General features: G+C 32.9%; 1 protein-coding gene across 4 annotated transcripts in view; it reads right to left on the minus strand.

Moving 5' to 3' along the window:
• Positions 1-19,715, minus strand: part of LOC123706565 (NAD(+) hydrolase sarm1) — a 31,866-nt gene extending 12,151 nt beyond the window's left edge. The window contains exons 1-2 of one of the 4 annotated variants that reach the window (XM_045655837.1): positions 19,183-19,715; positions 2,874-2,930 (exon numbers count right to left, since the gene is read on the minus strand). In XM_045655837.1, coding sequence (XP_045511793.1) covers positions 2,874-2,930; positions 19,183-19,512 — 387 coding nt within the window. In that variant the 5' untranslated portion in view covers positions 19,513-19,715. Of the gene's footprint in view, positions 1-2,873; positions 2,931-5,624; positions 6,067-19,182 lie in introns of those variants that run through there. The other 3 variants (XM_045655839.1, XM_045655838.1, XM_045655840.1) reach the window with 3 other exon arrangements.
• Between the last annotated feature and the right edge of the window lie 2,414 nt (positions 19,716-22,129).

Genomic DNA, 22,129 nt, shown 5'->3' on the forward strand with positions numbered 1-22,129 from the left:
TATCAAGAATCATGTCTCAGAAGACGACATACATATTATGGAAGCCAGTTAGGTGCTACTGTTAATGTAACTCGAAGATATAGGAGTTGTAGCGTGTTTATTGTAACTGGCTTCAAGCTATACTAATAGGACGTGGGAGAAATAAAAGATTTGCACAGCAATAATATTTTCACGACATTTCTGCCGTTCAGATAAGTCAATGACCTTTCAATGTCAGCAAGAGACTGAAGCGGTGCCGGATTATCAGTTAATGTATGGTTGCTATTTATGCGAATTTTAGTACTGATTTAAACGATCGTTTTGTTATCTTAGTTCTCAAATACGTGATAAGAGATTGACGAAAACAGTTCCATAATATTTATAGGAACAATTCTACAATAACATTTTAATTAAAGGAATATTATATGAATTCCTTTCAATTAGATTTATGCATAATATAAGAAAGCTAATGCAATAAGAATGTTTAATTTATGATATTTTATGGTGGCTTTATAAGTAGAACAAATCACAAGAAACTTTATCTGAGTCACGATGCATACAGTTTTACTCATTTCACTATGACTAAACTCAGTTTCATTCATAATAATCCGATGTTTACAGGCGAATATATAGCTTAAATATTTTATTATTGATGGATAAGACATCGAATAGAGATAATTGTTTCCGTTACCGCTGCTCTGATTAGGAACTTTGATCATATAAATTTATCAATTAATTACATTATGATATCATTAGAAAATATACGGAAGGAAGAATTAGTATATCTTTCTTACTGTTTGAATACCAATCGGGAGTAGTATTAAACTATTCTTACTGAATTTGTTAGTCTCTTTTGCGAGAATACCTATGTTAGAAACGAATTTATTGTCTTTGGATTGTTGACCGAGATCCACTTAACCGTATTGCAATTCGCAGTGTTTATAGATTAATGCTTTTATTTCAGTTTTGCGGCAAAATCAAATAGTGTTATGTTTATTAGCGATGCGTATAACGACATTTCTATCCAAATACTTTTAGAATGAGTTTTGTGTGAGTCATAATTCACGTGCCGGCTTATCGAAGTAAGGCATAAGCTATACCTTCGGAGCGTGCGCTGGCGCAGGCTTCATAGCAATGACTCAGCCCACGCATCCTGTTCCACCTTTGTAGCACTTTCACAATTTTCATTTGTAGTCTACGCTGCACTTTGTTCTTTTTATTCTTAGAATCGATATAATTTCGACGTGCCGCATTTACAGAAACCGCTAAACATAGCTAGGTTTATAGGAAAACGTAAGTACTCTATTTAATTCGGAGAGGAATCTAACTCTTTACTAAACAGTCGTTAAAGCATGTGTCGTTAGGTAAGAATTAAGGTAATTGTAAATCGTAATTTTTCATTACTCATCATCATATCTTCTTTTAGGAGGTAAAATTTGATTTACTGTTCTACATAGCAATTATAAAGCAATTAAGATATTTATATTATAGCGTATCTTTGAAGACCGGTCTAAAAACATGGATAGAGTAATTAAGAACAAGTTCTCTGATCCTTCTAATTGGAAATAAAAGCCACTTTTTAAGGCAATAGACATTAGTAAACACAAATATGAATAATAAAATGAATAAACAACGTCTGCGGAAGATGGGAATTAGGTTTGATTAACTTCCGGATGTTTGTTTGTAATTTTTATTGATCACGTATGATTATCACGATTTAAAAGCGCGCTCCTTTTACTAAAGATTTTATGTGTATAATAATCATTTTTATTTCTATAATTTAGCTACATTTGTTTACGTATCGCTAGTCCGTAAATAAGGATAGTTTATATAAAAATCATAATTTGTTTATTAAAATATCCGATACATGACGAAAAATTGGTTTTCTTCACGTTCTGATATCATCAACTAAATAATTTCAGTCAACCACCATACACAACCAATGATAATTCCTGTTCGCAGAAAAAGTATCTATGACGAATACTATTTTAAATCTCAAAGTCATCCATAGATGAGCCATATGAACTGATAAGCCTATCAGGTTATGATAAAGCTAGTTCTTTTGTAGGAATATGTTACGACATTTCCTCAATCTTTATCTCTTAACGTCTTTGAATACAATGATCTAGAAGTTGGAGCTTTTGATAAGATAATATATCTTTTACTAATGTTCATTACAATAATTATTATATCAATAACCTAAATAGTAAAGCTACGTCATGTCTCCATGTAGCTTTACTATTAATAATAATAATATTAATAAATGGTTTGCTTGTAAAAAAATAACACAATCAGCCATATTAAAAAAAGCATGCAAATGTTATATTAATTAACATAATGTCATAATGATAAGAATAATTAACATAATTATTGTTGTCAAAGTCATTGAAAGCAATACACTGCAGTGATCTATACCTTGGAAGGTGATTAAATACTTTGATAGCCATGATGGAACAATTTTTTAATACATCGTAGTGCAACATGCAGTCACAATTAACTAATGTGTATTCAGAAAGAATTCTACTATAGACGATTATAATTATTTCAATGGCCGGCGATATTTGACCCCCTAAATATGTTTTAAATAACATACATACGTATAAAATCTCTAATTTATAATCGTTTATATCTACTGTACTAAACTGGCGCTCAAAGAAAAAGAGCAAGACAACTTAGGCGGATAGGCCAAATTAAAGAAAAAGCAGGTGGTATATGGCAGAGAGGTGTAGAGTGGAATGACGGGATATGAAGGAGGCCTTTGCCAAAAAAAGGCACCAAAAGAAGATTTAAATAGAAACGAGTTTAAATGTAAAATATCTGAATTAAAATAATATTATTATTATATGTACTGCAGTGCGATCTAAAAGCAAAACATGCTAAGCAAAGCGTCATACCCATCGTGCATTCTTTGTGGTTTTTTCTGGTGTAACGAGGGATTCCTCTGAACGCACCTGAAACGAAATTTGTACTTGAAACGCCAGAAAATTTGACCCTTTCACGTAGTCTATGTGCAAACGATTTTTTTTGTTTTAATTATTAATGACCCCTGTCGTTGACCGAGCTTAAGTGTGACGCTCTGTGGACTTGGTGGGTTTATCTGCTTACATTTAGGATTCGTATATTTATTTCAATAGGCTAATCCTAAACGAGTATTTATATATGGATAAAAAATAAATAAATTCGCTTTTGTTGAGATCGCTTGTGGTGGAGTACATATTCACGTACGTTTTCCCTCTCCCTGTAACATGAATAGGAGGCGATGACTGGCCATGCTTCCACAAAAACTTGGCGAAGACTTCTTACCATTTCTTCTCGCCCGCTCTACCCCTTTAATATGGGAGCTGGTTGTAACTATAGATCATAACGCGTAAATACATTTAGACCTTCCAAATGAAATATTTAATATGAACTTTCATGTGTACATATTTAATTAATATTTAGGACAATACGAATCTTAATCATGTAAAAAATGTAACGAATAGGTTACCTATATTAAATGAATCATAGATTATAAATCAATGACTCAAGTTCATTTACCTTTCTGATTGTATTTCATTTATTATTGATCTTAATTTATGTCAGAATTGTTTAACTAAAGCCCTATTTGGAAGTGTAGTTTAACTACTAAAAATATCATATTAAGTTTTATTTAAAGCAGAGAGCCCCATCTTCATTTAAACGGAAGTTAACGTCGTTATAGGTCGTAAGTACATTGTTATCAGTGGGCTGAAGATAAAGTGATTTAAATCGTCAACGTCCAATAATTTGAATTCAGTGCGAGCAATTTAATTCAGCTTAAGACGACGCGTGGGCACATTGCATTGCAGCTCATAAGTGCGTTATAAAACTCGATAAGTGTCGCGTCAGTAGGCGGCCGGAAGAGTCAGGCCGACCGCCGTGTGTTAGTGGACTTCCTACTTAGACGGCTTGCTATTCGACGGAAACGCTATTTTTGGCGCCCACAGTTGCTTCCTCCGAGGAAAGTTTTATTCGACAAAACTATATCATTCTCTTTTCATTTTAGAATATAGTTCACACATTTTAGAATTAGTTAGTGTCACTAGCATTACTTTCACTTTTTAAATATCTGCTTAAAATGTATGAAATGATAAAATTCCTAATTAATGAATGTTCTCAAACTAAACAAAAAACCGATAAGTTTGCGGAAGAAAGTTACGCATACTTATGAGAAGCTCGCATCGAGCTGGATAACAAAAAAAATTACAAAGGCTTCGGGATACATTCCTTACTGCATTCTTAACTCCCCTTAAAGCTTCACCATGCCCATCAATATAGATTGGAATTTGAAGGATGTGTGTGTCATCCTTTATAGGAAAACCAAAACGTGATTTATAAACTTTAAAGTTTACAGCCGAGATATAACATTGTAACAATACAATTTTGATTTATAATTTACAAGTACACATTTACCAAATAATTTATCTAAATTAACAACGAAATTGGTTTGTTGACGTTGTATTTTGTATGCAGTTTATCAATTTCGGCAAGACCAAAGAAATGTTAAACTAAACCAATTAGTACTGGTAACGTTAAAATTCCCTTGTTAACTGCGTCCAGATGTAGCGGATATGCCCTTTAACCTGAATGTGCTGTGAAGAAATCTCGCCTTTATAGTATTTATATTTGGTCAAATCTTCGCATTTATCTTTTGCAACATTTGTAGGTCATATTTATCCAATTCACATTATGTACTGCTGTGGACCTTGTACGGACATTAAGCAAACGTGTTATAAATAGCACATGTGAATGCAAAGCAGGAAAAAAGTTTACATTCCCTTGCTGATTAGCGAAACCAGGTTTTAGGTTCTCTTCGTCACTTTACGATTTGTTTAATCTGTAGGTTATGATTAAACAGAAGCTCTCTGTCGGAAACTTTGTTGACGTAACAAACATCCCTCTCTCATCTATATTATCTACTAGGCTAGGTTAAGATGATAAAACGCAAATACATATCGTCTTAATATTATAAAAATATAGCTTTGTAACATATTGTTAACTCTACATCCAGACAAGAGACTTAATCGGTTTGAAAGTTATAAAAGCCTTATCCGCAATACATGCCTTGTACATACATGAATTATTATTTATTTATGTCCCTAACATAATAACCTTGCCCATCGGCACAGTTATAATCGTTTTATTTTAATCAATTTTTAGTAGTGAGTAAATTTAATATGTAGAATACGGATTAAAACTAGAAAGCTTTGTCCAATACGTACGTCAGATATCTGACGTTCAATTATTACTTATTACTTATGGCAAGGAAGGCCCAAACGCCTTTGTGATCATTTCATCGTATAATGTTATAAATTTTAATTGATGTACGCCATAAAAAGCTCGTAGATCATTATTTCAACTACGTTTGGTATCTAAGTCCTTTTTTGGTACATAGACGATAATTTAATGCTATAAAGAAAAATAACCAGTTCTCGTTTAATTGAAAATATTTTATATTGAATAAAAGAAAATGAAAATAAACAGGCTGCTTGTATCATCCAGTCAACGTGACAAACACACGGAAAACCCTTTAAATATTTGATTCCACATATATATATATATATATATATATATATATATGTGTGTGTGTTTATAAGTAAATGCGACTAGTGTAAGTTGTTCCTTACCTTCTTTGGAAAGAATATTTTCGGTTTTCCAGTGTATGTGGTATAGGAAGCCATATTTTCTACTCTCGTAACAACCATAATTTGTTTAAACAATAAATACCACGAATTTACACTTGAAAATATGGGCTTCGAGAAGTTTCGTTAGTCACGTGCCAACACGTAGAATAATAGATCCCAATTTTCAACTACACTTGCGAGTAAAAATCACACAGATTTCCTTTTTTATCTCAATATTTATTCTTAGCCATAAAGAGTCTAGACATCTCCACGTCACTCTCGTTTTGCAGCTGTTTTGTTGCGTATAATATAACTTAAATAGCGTTGTTTTAACAACACTTATTTAATATAACAAAATCACTCATTCAATTTATGTCACATTTTGGGAGAGACGCGATCGCATAATCCGTAACATAATACGTAACACCACGCTTGGGGTTCGCACTGCGCTGTAAACTGAATTTTCGTATGCCTCAACTGTTGGTTTTTATCATTCAGAGGGGAGCTCCCCGCTCGCTCACTGTCTCATTCTCTCATCGATTCGAGACATAAATAAAAAGCGATAGCATCATTTACGCGCTTCACCCTCTGTAATGCGATGAGATACAGGCTTTGTGAGCGTGTATGTTATTATGACGACTTTATAATATAAACTATGCAATAATAATATTGTACGTTTGACGTTATGATATAAGAACAAACAAACGCGCGAAGAAGAACAACCAACGGAACAACAATGTAAAAAAGTGTCCCATACATCTATATAGATATTAATTATTAAGAATAGATAGTAGTAGTGTAGTATTTTTTTTATTTTTGATGCTTCGTAAAACTACGGCAGTCATATAGTTCCCAATAAGGATGAGATTCAAAACTATGTAATTCTAAACTTTTGACGTACGGAAGTCAGACTTACGCCAAGTTACGTTTTTGAATCTCCGTTGTGTCCCAAACCTAATCGGTAACTACAAATATATTCCTACCTAGTACCAACAGGTACCGAGCACAAACAGACTCGAAAAATGAAGGTTTATTTATTTTTAAATGAAAATAACGATACTCATATTTTTACTTAAGAGTATTATAATTTACATATCACTCTCTGATTCACAAAATTTATTACTTTTGTAATCCCAGCCAAAGTACGGACCTTAAAAGGAATGTCAATTTAGGGAAAACGCTGATCAATAATTGATTGCAACAAAATGAACTAATCAAATATACAGGCTATTGGCCTGAAAAATAAAGGAAATAGCTTGGCTATCATATTATCCTACAAATTGAATCCAAAGAGTAAAAAAATTAATATTTTAAAGTATGTTTTTCGAAATATATACATTCCGTATCTATTGAGTCCTTTATTAAACTTTTTAGATACACCATAATAAATCACCGACACCCTGCAGACAAAAGCAGTGACACATTCGCGGCGCGGTGTCGGCGGCGTTTGAAACATGAACCACTGCTTGGCAATACTACCCTGGCGCCACGACATGATGACTAAAAATCTCACTATTTTCGGAAACCTTGAGTCAATTAATTTCTTTTTAGAATACAGCTAGATCCTTTATATGTTCTTCATTTCCCACCATCCAGTGCCACAATGCTCAAATAATTAAATGTTTTACAAAGTTAATAGAAGGCATAGGAGATTAAGATCTCGGAAACAGACAAGTTATTTCATTATAAAATCCAGAAAAAGAAGTTAAATCAAACTATCTAATCCACTTTAAAATATTTCTTGCAAGAATTTGAAATAATTAAAACCGTCGAAACACGTCCCATTGATAACCCCCTGCTTTTTTTAAGTCGGTAAATAGGGAATATTTTTGGTTTTTTGTAAAAGGATTGAGTTTGTTCGCTTCATTCTACTAATATTACATTTGATAATTAAATAATTACGACTTTACTAATTAAAATATACAATATATATACAGACACAAAGTCTCCCACTTTTAAAACACGAGAGACTTCTGAACCGAGAGATTTGGATAAGAAGGCGGATATTATAGACGGATTTGTAATAAAAGTCCCGTTATTTTATAAACTCACGAGTTTTAACATGTCTTGACTAAGACAGCAAAATAAAAAAGTAAAAAACACAAACCCAAGAAATGTTACTACGTTTGCCTGCAATTGACTATAATTTATCATATTCTTAACATCTTTTATACTATTGTTCCAAGTACAAGTAATTGTTAATATATTCAATTTATCATCTCTATGTAGGCAGCAATCAAAATTCAGCCTACTTTGAAAGTAGTAGTTAGTTTCATTAAAACCCCAACCCCATAACCCAATCTAGCCTAACTTAAGACTAATAAGTAATTTAAGTCTAACCTAATTTACTAATAAGGATATTAACATAAGAAAGTGTCCAATAACACTTCTTACAGTCTCTAATAAATGGAAGACTCTCTGTTCCTATTCTATATTTTTTTCATTTACCAATGTTTAGCACTTAAGACTAATTAAAGCGAAGTAGAAAGATCAACATCATTTTTTTATGATGCTCTAAGAAATACCTCCCCGCCATTACATTTTCACATGGGAAGACTATGCGTAAAAGTTTTGCTATAATGTGAGCTTTCATTCAAGAAAAAATTGTTTCTTACATACCTCGGCAATAACTTTAACACGAGAAGAGTATTTAGCACAAAACTTATTTCCACGTATACAGGTTGTCACAGTTTTCTTCATTTTCATGATTCACGAAATCACAATACACCTTACACAAATATATCACTCAGCATACGTCCGTATTAAATAATAGTTTATTTAATACTGTCGCTAAGTTAAAATAAATCCGTGTACATTTAGACAGATCAGCAATTATACGACCGATATACGATTCTGCGTTTTACTAATTATGCAATCAAAATCAGTACAAGATTTGACTTTTTCATCACGTACGCTATTCCCGTTTACACGACGGTAGTAAAAGTATAGTAAACAAATAAACTTAAAAAGGATATCTGAATCCTATCTACGTAAGTAGTATTTAGATAGAGGAGTTATACAATTAGAAACACTGTTGGTTTGACTCAAATGTCAAATGTATCTGTTAGATATATCTTTGCATATATATTTAAATATCGATAATCAAACATCAGGTATTAATTTAGAATATTAGAGTACGTTGACACTTGGTATCTACGATGGACTTCAGAGGTGATATCTTACTTTAAAACCTAAGCTATCACATTTCACTCGTCGAAAAGTTTCAGGAATTATTCACAAGCATTTTCGGTAAGATTCGGTCAATGCACTTGCGGCAAATCTGAACACTTTCTGTTTTGTTATAATATTGTGACACCATGAAAGTGATGAGTCGATAATTTTGTGAAACAAATTTCGTTGTTACAGTTTACACAAATTACTGGCTTATTTTTTAGATATCCTTGAATTACAGCATACATGGTAATAATAATAGTTAAATATTGATAAATAGTAAAGTAAAAAGTTTGGTCCCTGTGGAATTTGATGCTGGCAGCAACTCCTCGCTGTGTTGTGATACTTATTCCTTAAGCAAGGAAAGCTCCATCTCTGGGGGTCACAATTATCTTAATGAGATTGTGAGAGATTGCATTGTAATAAATATTATTTATTATATAGTGAAGAATTAAAAATAACTGTATTTGATTGTTTTGTCCCCTAATATCACTAGCGCTATCAACAAAATTAAAATATAATACATATATTAAAACACGAACACGTGCTAGATATAAGTTTTCATCGAAAATCACGTATTTCTTACAGTAAAAAGTTATTTCTTAATTGCAAATCAAGTAACGCTGACCAGAAGAAATCGGATACTTTCGAGAGCGAGACGCGTGGGAAGTTTTGCCAAATTAACGTGATGTCAATAATAATTAATTTCTCGATATCTCTTAACTTGTAGCAAATTAATTTTGGTCAGCTTTCTTATAAAGCAGTAGATCTAAAAATCTGCTTTTTAATTTTATTATTTAATAACTCTATTCTTCGAGTACAAAATTGGTACGGTAAACAATTTACTTAATGATAAAAAACTAAATGTATTAGATTTATGTTACCAAATGTTAAAAGTAGGGAATGTGACATCATGTTGAATGAGGGAAAACAGGGAATTTGTTAATCTAACGGTTTTCTTAGGCATCACGCTAGACGAGAAGTTACAATGGGGACCTCATATAACATCTCTTGCGGGGCGGCTGAGTAAGCTCAGCGCCGCTTATGCGGTTAGAAAGATAAGACATTTAACAAATGTAGAAACTATGCATTTGGTCTATTTTAGCTCCTTTCACAGCATAAAGTCGTACGGCATTTTACTGCAGGGTCAGACTGCTGACATTTTTATTTTGCAAAAGGGAGCTGTCGGAGCCGTTTATAATCTACGTCGTCACGATTCTCTAGGGAACTAATTATAAAGATTAATATTATGACAGTACCTAGCCAATTCATTTATGAAAATATTATGTAGGTATGTAAGAAAGAATCTATATCTTTTTAGTAATATAAGTGATAGCCATAATTTTAGTACTCGAAATAAAGATAAAAAATCCCAACCATCTTTCAGATTAGCTAAAGTTCAAACATCATTTATGGGGTGTGTTAAATGTTACAATAAAATACCTTGTGACATATTAAAACTAAATGAATATTTTTTTTAATTAAAAGTACACACAAGCATATTACAAATTAGAGGATTGTATTCAAGATAAGAATGCTTGGAAACATGCTGGTCCTGCTCCATAGACAAAATTGACAAAATCAACCAATTTGATTTTGTCAAGATTTAATTTTATATATTTTTCTAATGTATTATTTTTTGTATGTATTATTTTTATTTTTATCTCACACACTCTTTTATTCTACGGTTTCGATATTTGTAAATAAGTCAGGAACATGTATACAAATAATTCAATAATTGACCTGTATAGTAATTCAGATATAATTATTTAACTAATGTATACAGATATTGTAAATCCTATTTTAAAAGAGTAAGTTTGGAGTTTCTTGCCCAGTCCTCTCCACACTCCTTTTGAAAGGGGCAATTACAATCTTTATATTTTATTTAGCGTTCAAAAGTAGCTTTGACTTTTGACCTTGACTTTGAATGAAATCTTACAGTGACTTTTACGTTTGAAATAATATTAACCGCAGTAAATAAGAAAGGGAACAAAAGATAAAAACTTATCAAGCACGTGTCTTAAACAATAATAAAACAGGGATAAGGTTTCCCCTGCGCAGGCGCAACAATATTTGCATGACAACAAAAAATAATTAGCACAACTAAACAATAACTTGCAAAACCTAGAGATTTATGTGAGAGTACGTTCTTTGTTTATTGACGACGACTTTTTTAAATTGTGCGTTTATTGTTACTAAATAGTAATCATATAGCAAATATACTAATGTATATGTACGTTCATAAGGTTGTATGGCTTTTTAAGAAAAGGTTTTATATAATTTACATGGATGAAATGATACAATCGCTATACAATTTTTCACGACTTGGAAGACACAGTTCTTAGTTTCATTCGTTCATTTTCTCCACCATGATGTTAGATAACTTGACCCATAAAGAAAACAGCTTTTTAGCTCTATTTGCACGTTATTGTACTGTTTTTTATTATAATCATTTGTGCACCAAATACATAATACATCTAACAATCGTTCCTAACTGCAAATGTTTATAAATGCACAAAGCTTGATATAAAACAATAGAATGTTAACAATTATTTCTCCCACGCTAATGTGTATGTTATGTAGCGTACTAAGAACTTATATTCAGCTTGTTTTATTATTTATTATATAACTATTTTAAAATAATAATAGGCCTGTAAAACAAATTATTTATGCAAAAATAATAGGTACTATTAATTGCGGTATTCTACAACATGTACTATAGAGAGCAATCTGGAGAGTTGTTTGGGTTGTTTCCTCCTGCCTAGAAAATTTCTACAGCAACACCTGGAATGGAAGTCTTCCACGGTCCGCTTAGAGGACACTTTTGCGAACTAGCGAACTGAGGAATCGATGCCCGGTGGGGGTTTTCCCAGTGAGATACGACCTCCAATTGTTTAAAACAAGAGTGTAGACCTCCCTCAAACGCCGGCAATGTACCCACTAATATGTCCATGGGCTACAATGACTGACCTTTTTAGGCGTCGCATAGGCTGGTTTAACCCCCCCAAATCGATTTTTTTTTTTAATTTTATTAATTGTTGTATTTCCTCCATTTTTAATAGTGAAATTATTAACAGAAAGTTAGTAATTGTTTACACATAAAACACGTAAGTCTTATGTCATCGTGCTTAATCCAATGATGACAAATATTCAAAGAAAAGTTGTCTCGTATCATATCACAATTTTGAGTAGTTCCGGTGATTATGACAAAACAACCTGATTACTGAACCGGAAACACTTGAGCCGTTCAGGTTTTGATAAGGCAAATACAGTTTTTTCTTTACAAGTCTTCGACTTTGCCTAAAAAACTAGTTTCAAAATAATCACATCGGACTAGACTCGTAAAGTAAATATGTAACTGCAAATATTTCAAATTTATAAAATTTAAATATTTTTATTGCGGCCGCAGAGCAGGCAGGAAATAATAAATGGCACAGACTAAGTGTCTTTTCTCAAACTTCGATTTTATTGCCTTTGGAGCAGAGACTCTTCATCCGTGGGATTCAAGTGCACATGCGATAGATTTAAGTTGGCGCCTGGCAGATAGTACCAGTGACCCCGGAGCTTTCCTGGCTCAACGGATAAGTATCGCAAGGAAATGCTGCCATCGTTAAAGGTCACTGCCACAGAGACCAAAGTTTTTCAAATTGTTTTAATTTACTTTTTAATATTTGTTAATGGGTACTTTGAAGGTTAATAATATTATAAATACAAATTAAAATGATTAATTTCCTAAACATCTTATTATGCCACGGTCCTTATAATATATATATATATATGATAAAATAAATAGTGTATATAATATATATACACTGATATTATTTATTCAAAACCACTTGCATGTAAAGTTCTACTTGTTGAGTTGAGTTTATTTAGTATTTTTCAGCGATCATGCAATTAAAGTTTTAGTACTACTGTGTACTCGTAAAAATATTTGCAATCTTTCCTGTCTCTGTGTGCGTGTTTTTTTCATAAAGTGAAATTATCAATGACCACAGCGTCACTAGATTTCGGCGTGGACTCGTAATTGTTAGGCCTAGTAATTCCATCAGACAGGTATGTATGCAATACGATAATAGTATCTTAATACAGATAGCTGTATTAAGACACAAAAGTACTTGTTAAGGACATCGCAATAAAGTCAGATTAAAGTTATTTGTTTTAGTTTAGCCAGCCCACGGGCGTTTGAATTAGTACCATTCATTCATTGACTACTTCCACTTAAGGCGACCTCCGTAACCTATATATATGACTTTATGATACTGTATCATTTAATTTATACGTGATTTGTCATTTTGTTAAATGCATTTAATATGTCTAGTAACAAAACCACAATAAATACACTAAATTTGTATTATATTTTTTTACCTATTTATGGACTTAGATCACATTTCGGTCATACAATGCGTAGAGGCTTTGAGAAACTGATCGTGGTTGTAAGGCAAAAGATCACGTGGCCATTCACCAGCCAGATGGACCGATAATATGAAAGATGTTATAAGTGAGACGCTGCACATAAACCAGTGGAAACATATTGTCCGTACCAGTTGTTTCCTTGCTGACCACGACGTTCATGAGCTATCGATATGTAGAGTTAAGGGTCGGGTTTGAATTCAAGATTAAACGTATTTTCCTCAAAATAATATTCCTTTTCGAATTGAACTGATATTGTTTGACTTAGTATCTTGTCGAAGTTTCCTAGAAACGATACAAACTACCTTTATCACTGCATATCACGATATTATTCCAATTATTTCTTGAATAAATAGAAAATTTTACAGTTTATTCAACAGAAGGAATGCGTCAAGGCGGCGCCAGCGCAAACTAACAAAGAAGACATTGTTTTAATTATTTACCATACAAGGTTCATTTTGTTCTTGAATGTCAAATGTCGCAATATTAGCTTAATCTACGCACCACTTTGTTAACTATAGTCTAGTTATTCACTAGAAATTTCCTCCATGTATCACAAGTGTAAAATTATAACAGCTTTTCCTTTAATTGGTACATAAGCGTGCTATTTTTATGTTCCCATTTTTTATTTTGATAACTTAAAAACTCCTTAAGAAAAAAATGCGCAAATGTCCTTATCAGTATCTTGCTCATTGTATTTTTTCAGGTATTGCTTGACATAGTGATTGTCGTCGTTTATATATTTATAGTTAAATGGTAATGTATGTTCATTTTTATTTTATTGACTTTAAGACGTAAACCGTATTCATGAATGGTTGGTTTGGCGTTTATAGCAAAATTTTTAAGGATGCTTATATTTATAATACAATTACTTCTAAGGCATTGAAAGATTATCAACTAACGTATAAAAATATATATAGTCTTTATGTGTGAAAGATATAACAACTTAATATGTTGTTTTATTTTTAAGGTCGTAAACAACTTTTTTGTAATTTACGCACTCACGTATATCAGTAAAAAGTTGTCTTAATAACGAGGTTTTAAAAGAAGTTGTCGGAATTCGGATGCTGTTACATAAGACAAGGATACGTCGCTCGCAATGGGAAATTAAATAAAGAAGAAATATGATAGTGTCAAGCCGAGTCGAGGCGTAGACTGTGAGGCAACGACCTCCGCAGACATCACATCCTCACATTTGGCATGCTTATCAGTAAATTACTAGATCGTACCAAATTACCGCTCTTAAATTATATACCCTGCAATCATAAAATAGTTCTAGCTAGATTGGGGCCCGTGTTTTGTACCTTCAACCTTATATTTAGTAGGTATGAGGAGCTGTTTCAATTTCTTTTTATGTGGAATTAAACAATTATTAAATTACATACTATTTTATTTTTCTCATAACACACGATAAAATAAAGACAATCAGAAACTTAAGAAAGGTTTCTACTATCTATTGCTGGAGTTGCTGTAAATGTTCACCGAGTCATTGCTCGTCACGGTTTTTTTGTAAATCCGACACAATCTGTTAAAAGGACCCTTAAACGATAAGCACAAACGTGGGACAGACGTGTAAAAGGGATATTTGTTTCTAGTCAACCATGTACTGCAGTGGATAGGGATTTTAGTAAGCAATTCCGTATGAATCCTAGTTCAAATACAGCTAATGTTAACGTAAACAGAACGATAACCTTCAATGTTATTGCTTATTTTTAATCGTTTTTATTGATTAAAAATAAAACCTATAACTATATTCATGGTTAATAAACGTCACTTAGATAAATTGACAGACATCAGAAGTAGGAATCACTCCAATATCTGTCGTAAAATAAAAAAAAGATTTTGTAAAAATAGCCGTATCACGTCGATTTGTGGTTCTAAGAACCTAAGAAAGAAAGCTCTCATACAAAATAAATTGATAGTAAGAAATTTTTAGGAGACGGTAACTACTACTTCGTAACCTTATGATCTATTAGTTCCACACATAACGACCACACGCATTTTGCGGTCGGAAGTCAATTGGTTAATTAACGGGCGCCATAATGCATATGAAGCTATCATTCTTTATTATTTCATTCAATTGTTTATAAATAGATTTCTAAAATAGGCCGCTACAAGCCTACTAACCGCGTATCGAGGTATGACCCAGTTCGCTTTGAAATCAAGAAAAATTCACTGAATTAGTTTAAGCAATTTCGGTGACGATAATTTCTTTTGAAATAAGTCTAATAAAACTATATTCTTCGCTATACCTAAGTCAAAACCGATATTTGCTGGATCTAAATTTACGTGTTTATAGGCGTTGTGGCCAAATTAAAGATTTTAATAATGTCATTATTTCTAGGAATTAAAACTAAATAAATTTAAAAAAAATATCATTTCTTTATATCAACATTATTGTTCGAATTCGAAGTATAGCGATAAAGTCAGCAGATATTTATAAAAATAACGTCATCGATTATAAATAGATCGCACTCATTTGCTTACCAAAATCACGATTATCATTTCTAGTCCATGAATCATAACTTTTAAGATAATATACTTAAGTGCTAACAGTACGTCTGTGCCTTCATATAATTTGGCTATTTGCTTATAAATTTATTTTAATCATAATTTCCTAAGCTAACGAAGATATTATTATTGGTAAATGTTTGTGTTGCTCCCAAAGACAGTTGATGCTTTCAAACAAACAATAAAACTTCCTAGCAATTGCTATTAAAGTTATTTTAAGCATAACTATCTGTATAGGTAAGAACGTGCTATTGATCGGATTACCTACATTTTTACATCATTACGTTGAATTGCAATAAAAATCAGTGGCGCTACAAAGCTCTCATATTTTTGTTTACATTTTCTTTAAATCCTTCAATGTTAAACATACCATTTTTTGCATTTAGCTGTGGTGGTTTTCTGACAATTTTTAATTGCGCACATATTGAATCCATTGGGGTATGTCCAGGGTTTGACTGCACGACCTCAGGGTTTGGACTGTCGTCTAGTCCGGATAACAGTGCGCTTGCCAGTTTAAAATGTCGAAATATGAATCGAAATTGACGAAATTTAAATTAACCATTTATATTATGGGCATTGTACTCATTTTTGGCTCGTCGTCGTCTGGTATATAAAACAGTCTGGTGGTATATACTTCGTCATGCATTAATGAGTAGAGACTAGATTCTACGGACTTATAAGTTTGAGAATTAAACTTACTTATCTCTGATAACGAAATAGCAAAAAGAAATGCAATGACTTTTTTGACATTGCATTTCTAAATTCGCAGTTAAAAGTATATAAAAGTAGTGTTATTATTGTGAATGACATGAAAGTATGTTTGTACACCCCATAAGGCGTTAGAGAGAAATATTATATTATACAATATTTTAAGACACAAGGTGATTCTCTGTGCCTATTATTTATTAACTCGAAACACCACATTATTCTTTTGGCAGGAAGTTAAAGTACCACATTCAGATTAAACGCACTAGGCAACGGAAGCTAAAATAAGATTTCTTTTCGAGTTGAAAACATTTTTAAAAACTTATATAAATCCATCAAATTGTCATTTAACTTTAAACTTAGTTAGTTACCTATAATTACTCTTTGTTGCTGTAAAACTTCGCTATATTCTCTGATTGTCAATGTTGCAATCGTGTTTCATTAACAAATTAGACCTAGCTATGGATAATCTAATGGTTAACGTGTGGCTTATCACTTAACACAACAGCTGACCTTGGCGACGACACGCAATTCAACTAGTCAATAATTGCATACACAACTCACAACAAACCCAGACCGACCACTTAATGTGGATAACACATTTTTATAGCTAATTAAGTAGGTAAATATCAGTGAAAAAACGTGCTTTTAAATTATGAAACTGATACTCGGTAGGCAAATATTTATTATGAAAAAGGCAAAATATTTGACAAAAGATTTACTTTAAAAAATGCAATTTTGATATTAACTCCACTGGAGTCACTTGGTAATTGACCAATAAAAGCTTATAAAAGTAGAAGTTAAAAAATAATTAATAATACAAATATATTTTAGTTCCTTGAAATTCAATGTTTCCACTATCTTTGTGATTAATATACTTACTTGTACGTAACCTGCATGTTAAAGACAGGAAATGATGGCAATACGGCAAACCATTTAAGTGTGAGAAAATTTATACATTTTTGTAAGAAATTAGAGTCCTTTTGTGGGTTTTGACAGTAAACTTTGTCTTCTAAGCAAGTGTAATTAATCAACCATTGATTGCCTTGATTTTATTGGTATTCCATTGAGAAACATAGGACATACAAATTAATATGCATATCCGATTCGAATTATCTATAAATATGCTAAGATGGTGTGGTAAAATATCTATAACAAAATAAGCATAAGAACTACGCGCATGAAATATATATTTATTTTTATTTACTATTTTATTTATTTATTACTTTACTTGATGACAAGTTTTAATTCTTTCAAATCTTATTGTACTACTGTGTACATTTTACGCACAAAACAAACTTTAATGATTAACAAAACACTTGAATACGTATAAAATCCTACGCTAACTCGGAATCGAATTTATTTCGGGAAACCGCCTGGAGCCGCTCCAAAAGCGAAAACATAATCCCGGTCACTTTCCTCGCTGACTCAAACAAGTGAGTAACACTTTTCTGACGTATAAACTAACCGAAAGCGGAGGCGATACGAGGGAACTACTTAATGGTATACAGGAATCACATAAAAAATATATTTCTGAATGCATGTTAAACACATATTTAGTTCCATTTCGAGTATATAATAATGTAATGATTTTTAGCCCCTCGATATTGGTATTTATATTAATTTATTAAAACATAATATAATGGATATGGAAGAGGCCGAACAAGCATGGCTGCATTCATTAAAACATTTCACGTTTCGAAGTCACTGACACTTATGCGAAAAAATATCTTTCGTTTTCGTAATTTTGGCATTTTGTAATTACGTACGATAATGCTTCAATGAATTCATTCGTTCAAAAAGAATTATCACATTATCACCTTGACAAGTATACAGACTTTGCTATAGGAGTAACTATTTACATTATAATAATAAACTATGTTCTAAATGCAAAATTTAAGAAACTGATTTTAATAAACAGATATTTTTTTATCTCTCCTAATTAGTTATAGAATTATTATATTGAATGTTACAAAATCATTTCTATTATTAGTTACAAACGTGGTCGTGTATTAATTAAAGCTACGTCCAATACACAATACATAATAAACTTACACATATTTCAACTTTAAAATTCCTAAATCGTAAAATTTTAGAGGCGATTTTGTAACACAATTCTAACCTTGATTTGTTATATTTTAATCCTACCAGAGAGCGACTCTACAAGTTGATAGTTTAAATATTCTTAACACGGGTCACCAGTATCAAATTATAATTAAAACAACACAACATTGATATTAGAAAATCCTTGACAACAATCAATGCACATTAGATCATCACGGAAAACCTGTCTCACTATAAAATATGTAGTTTTATTAAACCAATAGGCCATCAAATTATGGTAAAAATATTAATCCTTCACCATGACAACTGTCTTTGTTTAATTATGAGTCGTGTGTTTTTTTTAAACATATCAAAATACATTTATTGTATTATGTATTGAGTACATAACTAGGTACGTATAACGCGTTTGTCTCATTAACATACGCACACAATCATGTTGACTATTCTGAGTTTGTAATGTAAAAAGTTTTTATATACTATCATTGAGAAGTACAAGCTTTTTAAATTACTTTTGTAAACATTGAGATCATAAGGGTACGAGATTACAAACGCATTAGGCTAAAGTGATACCCGCTGATGTGAAACAGCTCATGTAAGTAGTCTTTGGTTTTAGTGAGGCGGGTTGATTGGTTCCGCTACGATAAGGAGATTAACTCGTTCCGGCGACTTCTTTTCGTTTGTATATAAAGATCTTTACCTGTCCGAAAAATCTTTCCCTCGCGGATGCCGTGCTCTCGCTTCGAGGAGACTCGTCGTTTGACACTTCTACTGGTGACGGCTGTGTCATTTTTGAATCTTCTGTTTTGACCTTCTCTTTATTAATGTTGTTTTCGAATTGTTCAACAGTTTTTTGGGCACTGGCTTTTCCGGGCTCGAGACTTTTCGGGTCTTCAGTTTTTCCACCTCCAGCGTTCCCATTAACCTTGGAGGTACTCTTTTCTTTTTTCTTGTTCTTCTTTTTGGTTTTCGGCTTCTTTGTTTTGCCTTCGAGAAGACGATCACTGGCGCAGCACTGCACATTACCCATTTCGGGATTCGAGCATATCGCGATTGCTCGGTCGGCGTGAGTCGTTTGGTCGTTCGTTCGAAGCGCGTCGGCGTCGGCGCCGGCACACAGAATGAGATTTTCGCGATTGGCGCGTCTCGATATTTTCCCCGAAAAACTTTTGCCCGCGTTTACCACCAATTACGCGGATAGCGTCCACGAAAGATCGCACCCGAAAGCCGAAGCGCTTGCCGGCCGCGCTGGCGTCATCGTGTGCCCCGGCCCCCGCTCCGCAAGGTCAAGGTACTTATTGTTCTTTCTGGTCAACCGAACATCTCAAAAGTCGCACTCTACAGCTGATCTGTATACCGCGACAACCAGTCCCTCACAAAGATTAAACCGTACATAGCAAAGATTACGTGAATCGATCGACATTGTTTACACTAAGCTGCCAGGGGCAACAGTTACTGCGTGTAGCCGATGGAAAATGTAAACAATTAAAAATACTTGTATTCTTTATCAGTGTACTGGAGCGCAACTCTTTAACTTTAAATTAAAATGATAACATACAGTCTTGTTTTAGTAGTATTTACTAACTGCTGCACTGTCAGGAATTATGTTAGGCACGTGCGATGCAAAACTGTGCAGTTACATTAATTATATATATATATTGTATACCTAATAAAATACGTATGATGTATAAAATAGATATATACTATTTATAATACGAGGTAACTTATTTCCTAAGCTAAAATTACGCATATTCTACGATACGTATGTAAACGTATTTGTATAGAAGTAACTAAATACATTCAGTCTCGGAGTTGTCAGTGAAATAAAATTTAGGTCAGTGTGGCTGTCGAGTGCCGAATGTCGAAACCCAACCTCTGATGAGATAGTATACCCAGATTTTAATCTGGGGCAAGCGGCGAGCTTTAAGCTTTCCACCTTTCACGTATAACTTTTCAGGCCACGACTAAATGTCAATATATAACCTTATAGTGAATTTGGGAAGTTTGAGAGGTATTTTGAACAATTTTAATTTGAGATCAAGAAATAATAAAAGTCAATCGTTCGAAGTGGTTTTAGAAGTTAACCATTGTTTAGAGTATTAAGAATTCAACCTTCTAATAAATGTATAGTAACCAAAATAAAAATTAAATGAAAGTGAAATATTTATACGACTTCTTGTCGAAAAGTAATAAAATTCTAATTCTTTGATTTATTACACTACACTTTGGTTAAATATAACAGACCAAATATAATTTCTAATCAGAAACCGACTGAAACTATGTAAAAGCCATAAACAAAACGCGCGGCCCGCTGGCGCCATAATTAGCCCGATTTAAAGTATTTATTGATACAGCTACGATTTCTATGGGGAATTCCAAGCATTTGGCTATACAGAGTTCTGTAAATGTGTGTGATAAACACAATACAGTAAGTAAAATCAACATAGAAATTTACGCAGGTATCGTACTGTATATGAAACAAGATAAATTATATACGGGACAGTTTCAGAAGTGTAAATACACAATGAATATTTAATAATGGCATTTATTTAAAAAGTATGGACTACGAATTATGGAGCTATAAATAATAGAGTCATAGTAGAATACTCACAGTATCTGTATCGCTCTCCTGTAGTGCAATATTGGCGCCTTTATTTAGAAGAAACTCAGCATCCGCCATCTCCCTTTCTATCTCAGCAACCTCCGACTCCAGAGGAGGAGAATTTTGCAGTTCAACTAATGTCGCTGGTGTGGCTTCAATTGGGGTGACTTGCGATGGAATCCTCACTATCAGAGGTCGGAAATGAAACCGTGCGATACCTGGAGATTTGTAATAGTACCATTAACATAAGTGATATTTTTAATATATACATAAAATAATAATTAGTTATTACATTATAATAATTATTATTTATAAAGTACAGTTCGATGTCTTCGGTTCATTAGGTTCGCACCTAAATAAAACTAACGTGTTGTGAAATAACAAAGTGGAAAGTAATCTTAGTATGTATAATAAGTCAAGTTCCAATATAGTTGAGCCTTACATTAAATATGTAATTTAACTTAATAATCACAGGCTAAAATAAATTTTACCTTTTGCTCTTTCTTTAGGGGTGTTTTTTAGCGAATTCGTTGCGACACTGGTTTCAGGTATTTGTTTCCTATGAATAGGTTTAATTTTGACCTTCTGGAGACCATTTCCCGGTAATAGAGTAGTTACCACTCGTTTAGGTTCTTCTACATCAGAGCCCCTTTCAAATTGCCGGAACGTCTCTTCAATATCAGCATCGATATCCAAAAAACTATCATCAAGCTGCTCAAAGGTTTTTTCTTGGTCCGAATCTATTTCACTTCTCGAACTATAGAATTTTGGTTGGCAAAGAGATTCATGCGTTTCCTTTGACTTTTGTTCTGGTGACGAAAAACTTCTCACATATTTATTTTGTTGATCTTGTTCACCTTCTGACGCCGGTGATGAGTAGCTTCTTGGCAAATTGCTTTTGCCGTGCATTCTTCTCTGCTGCTGGCTCGTTCTGGTCGTAATCAGGCTTCGTCCACTCCCAGGACTGTGCATGGAGTCCCTTCGACGCATAACTGAGTTATCAATGCGTCTGTATCACTTAGTACCACGTGCTCAACTGAGAAGG

This window comes from Pieris brassicae, chromosome 2, assembly GCF_905147105.1.
Source record: "Pieris brassicae chromosome 2, ilPieBrab1.1, whole genome shotgun sequence".
NCBI classification, from domain to species: Eukaryota; Metazoa; Arthropoda; class Insecta; order Lepidoptera; family Pieridae; genus Pieris; species Pieris brassicae.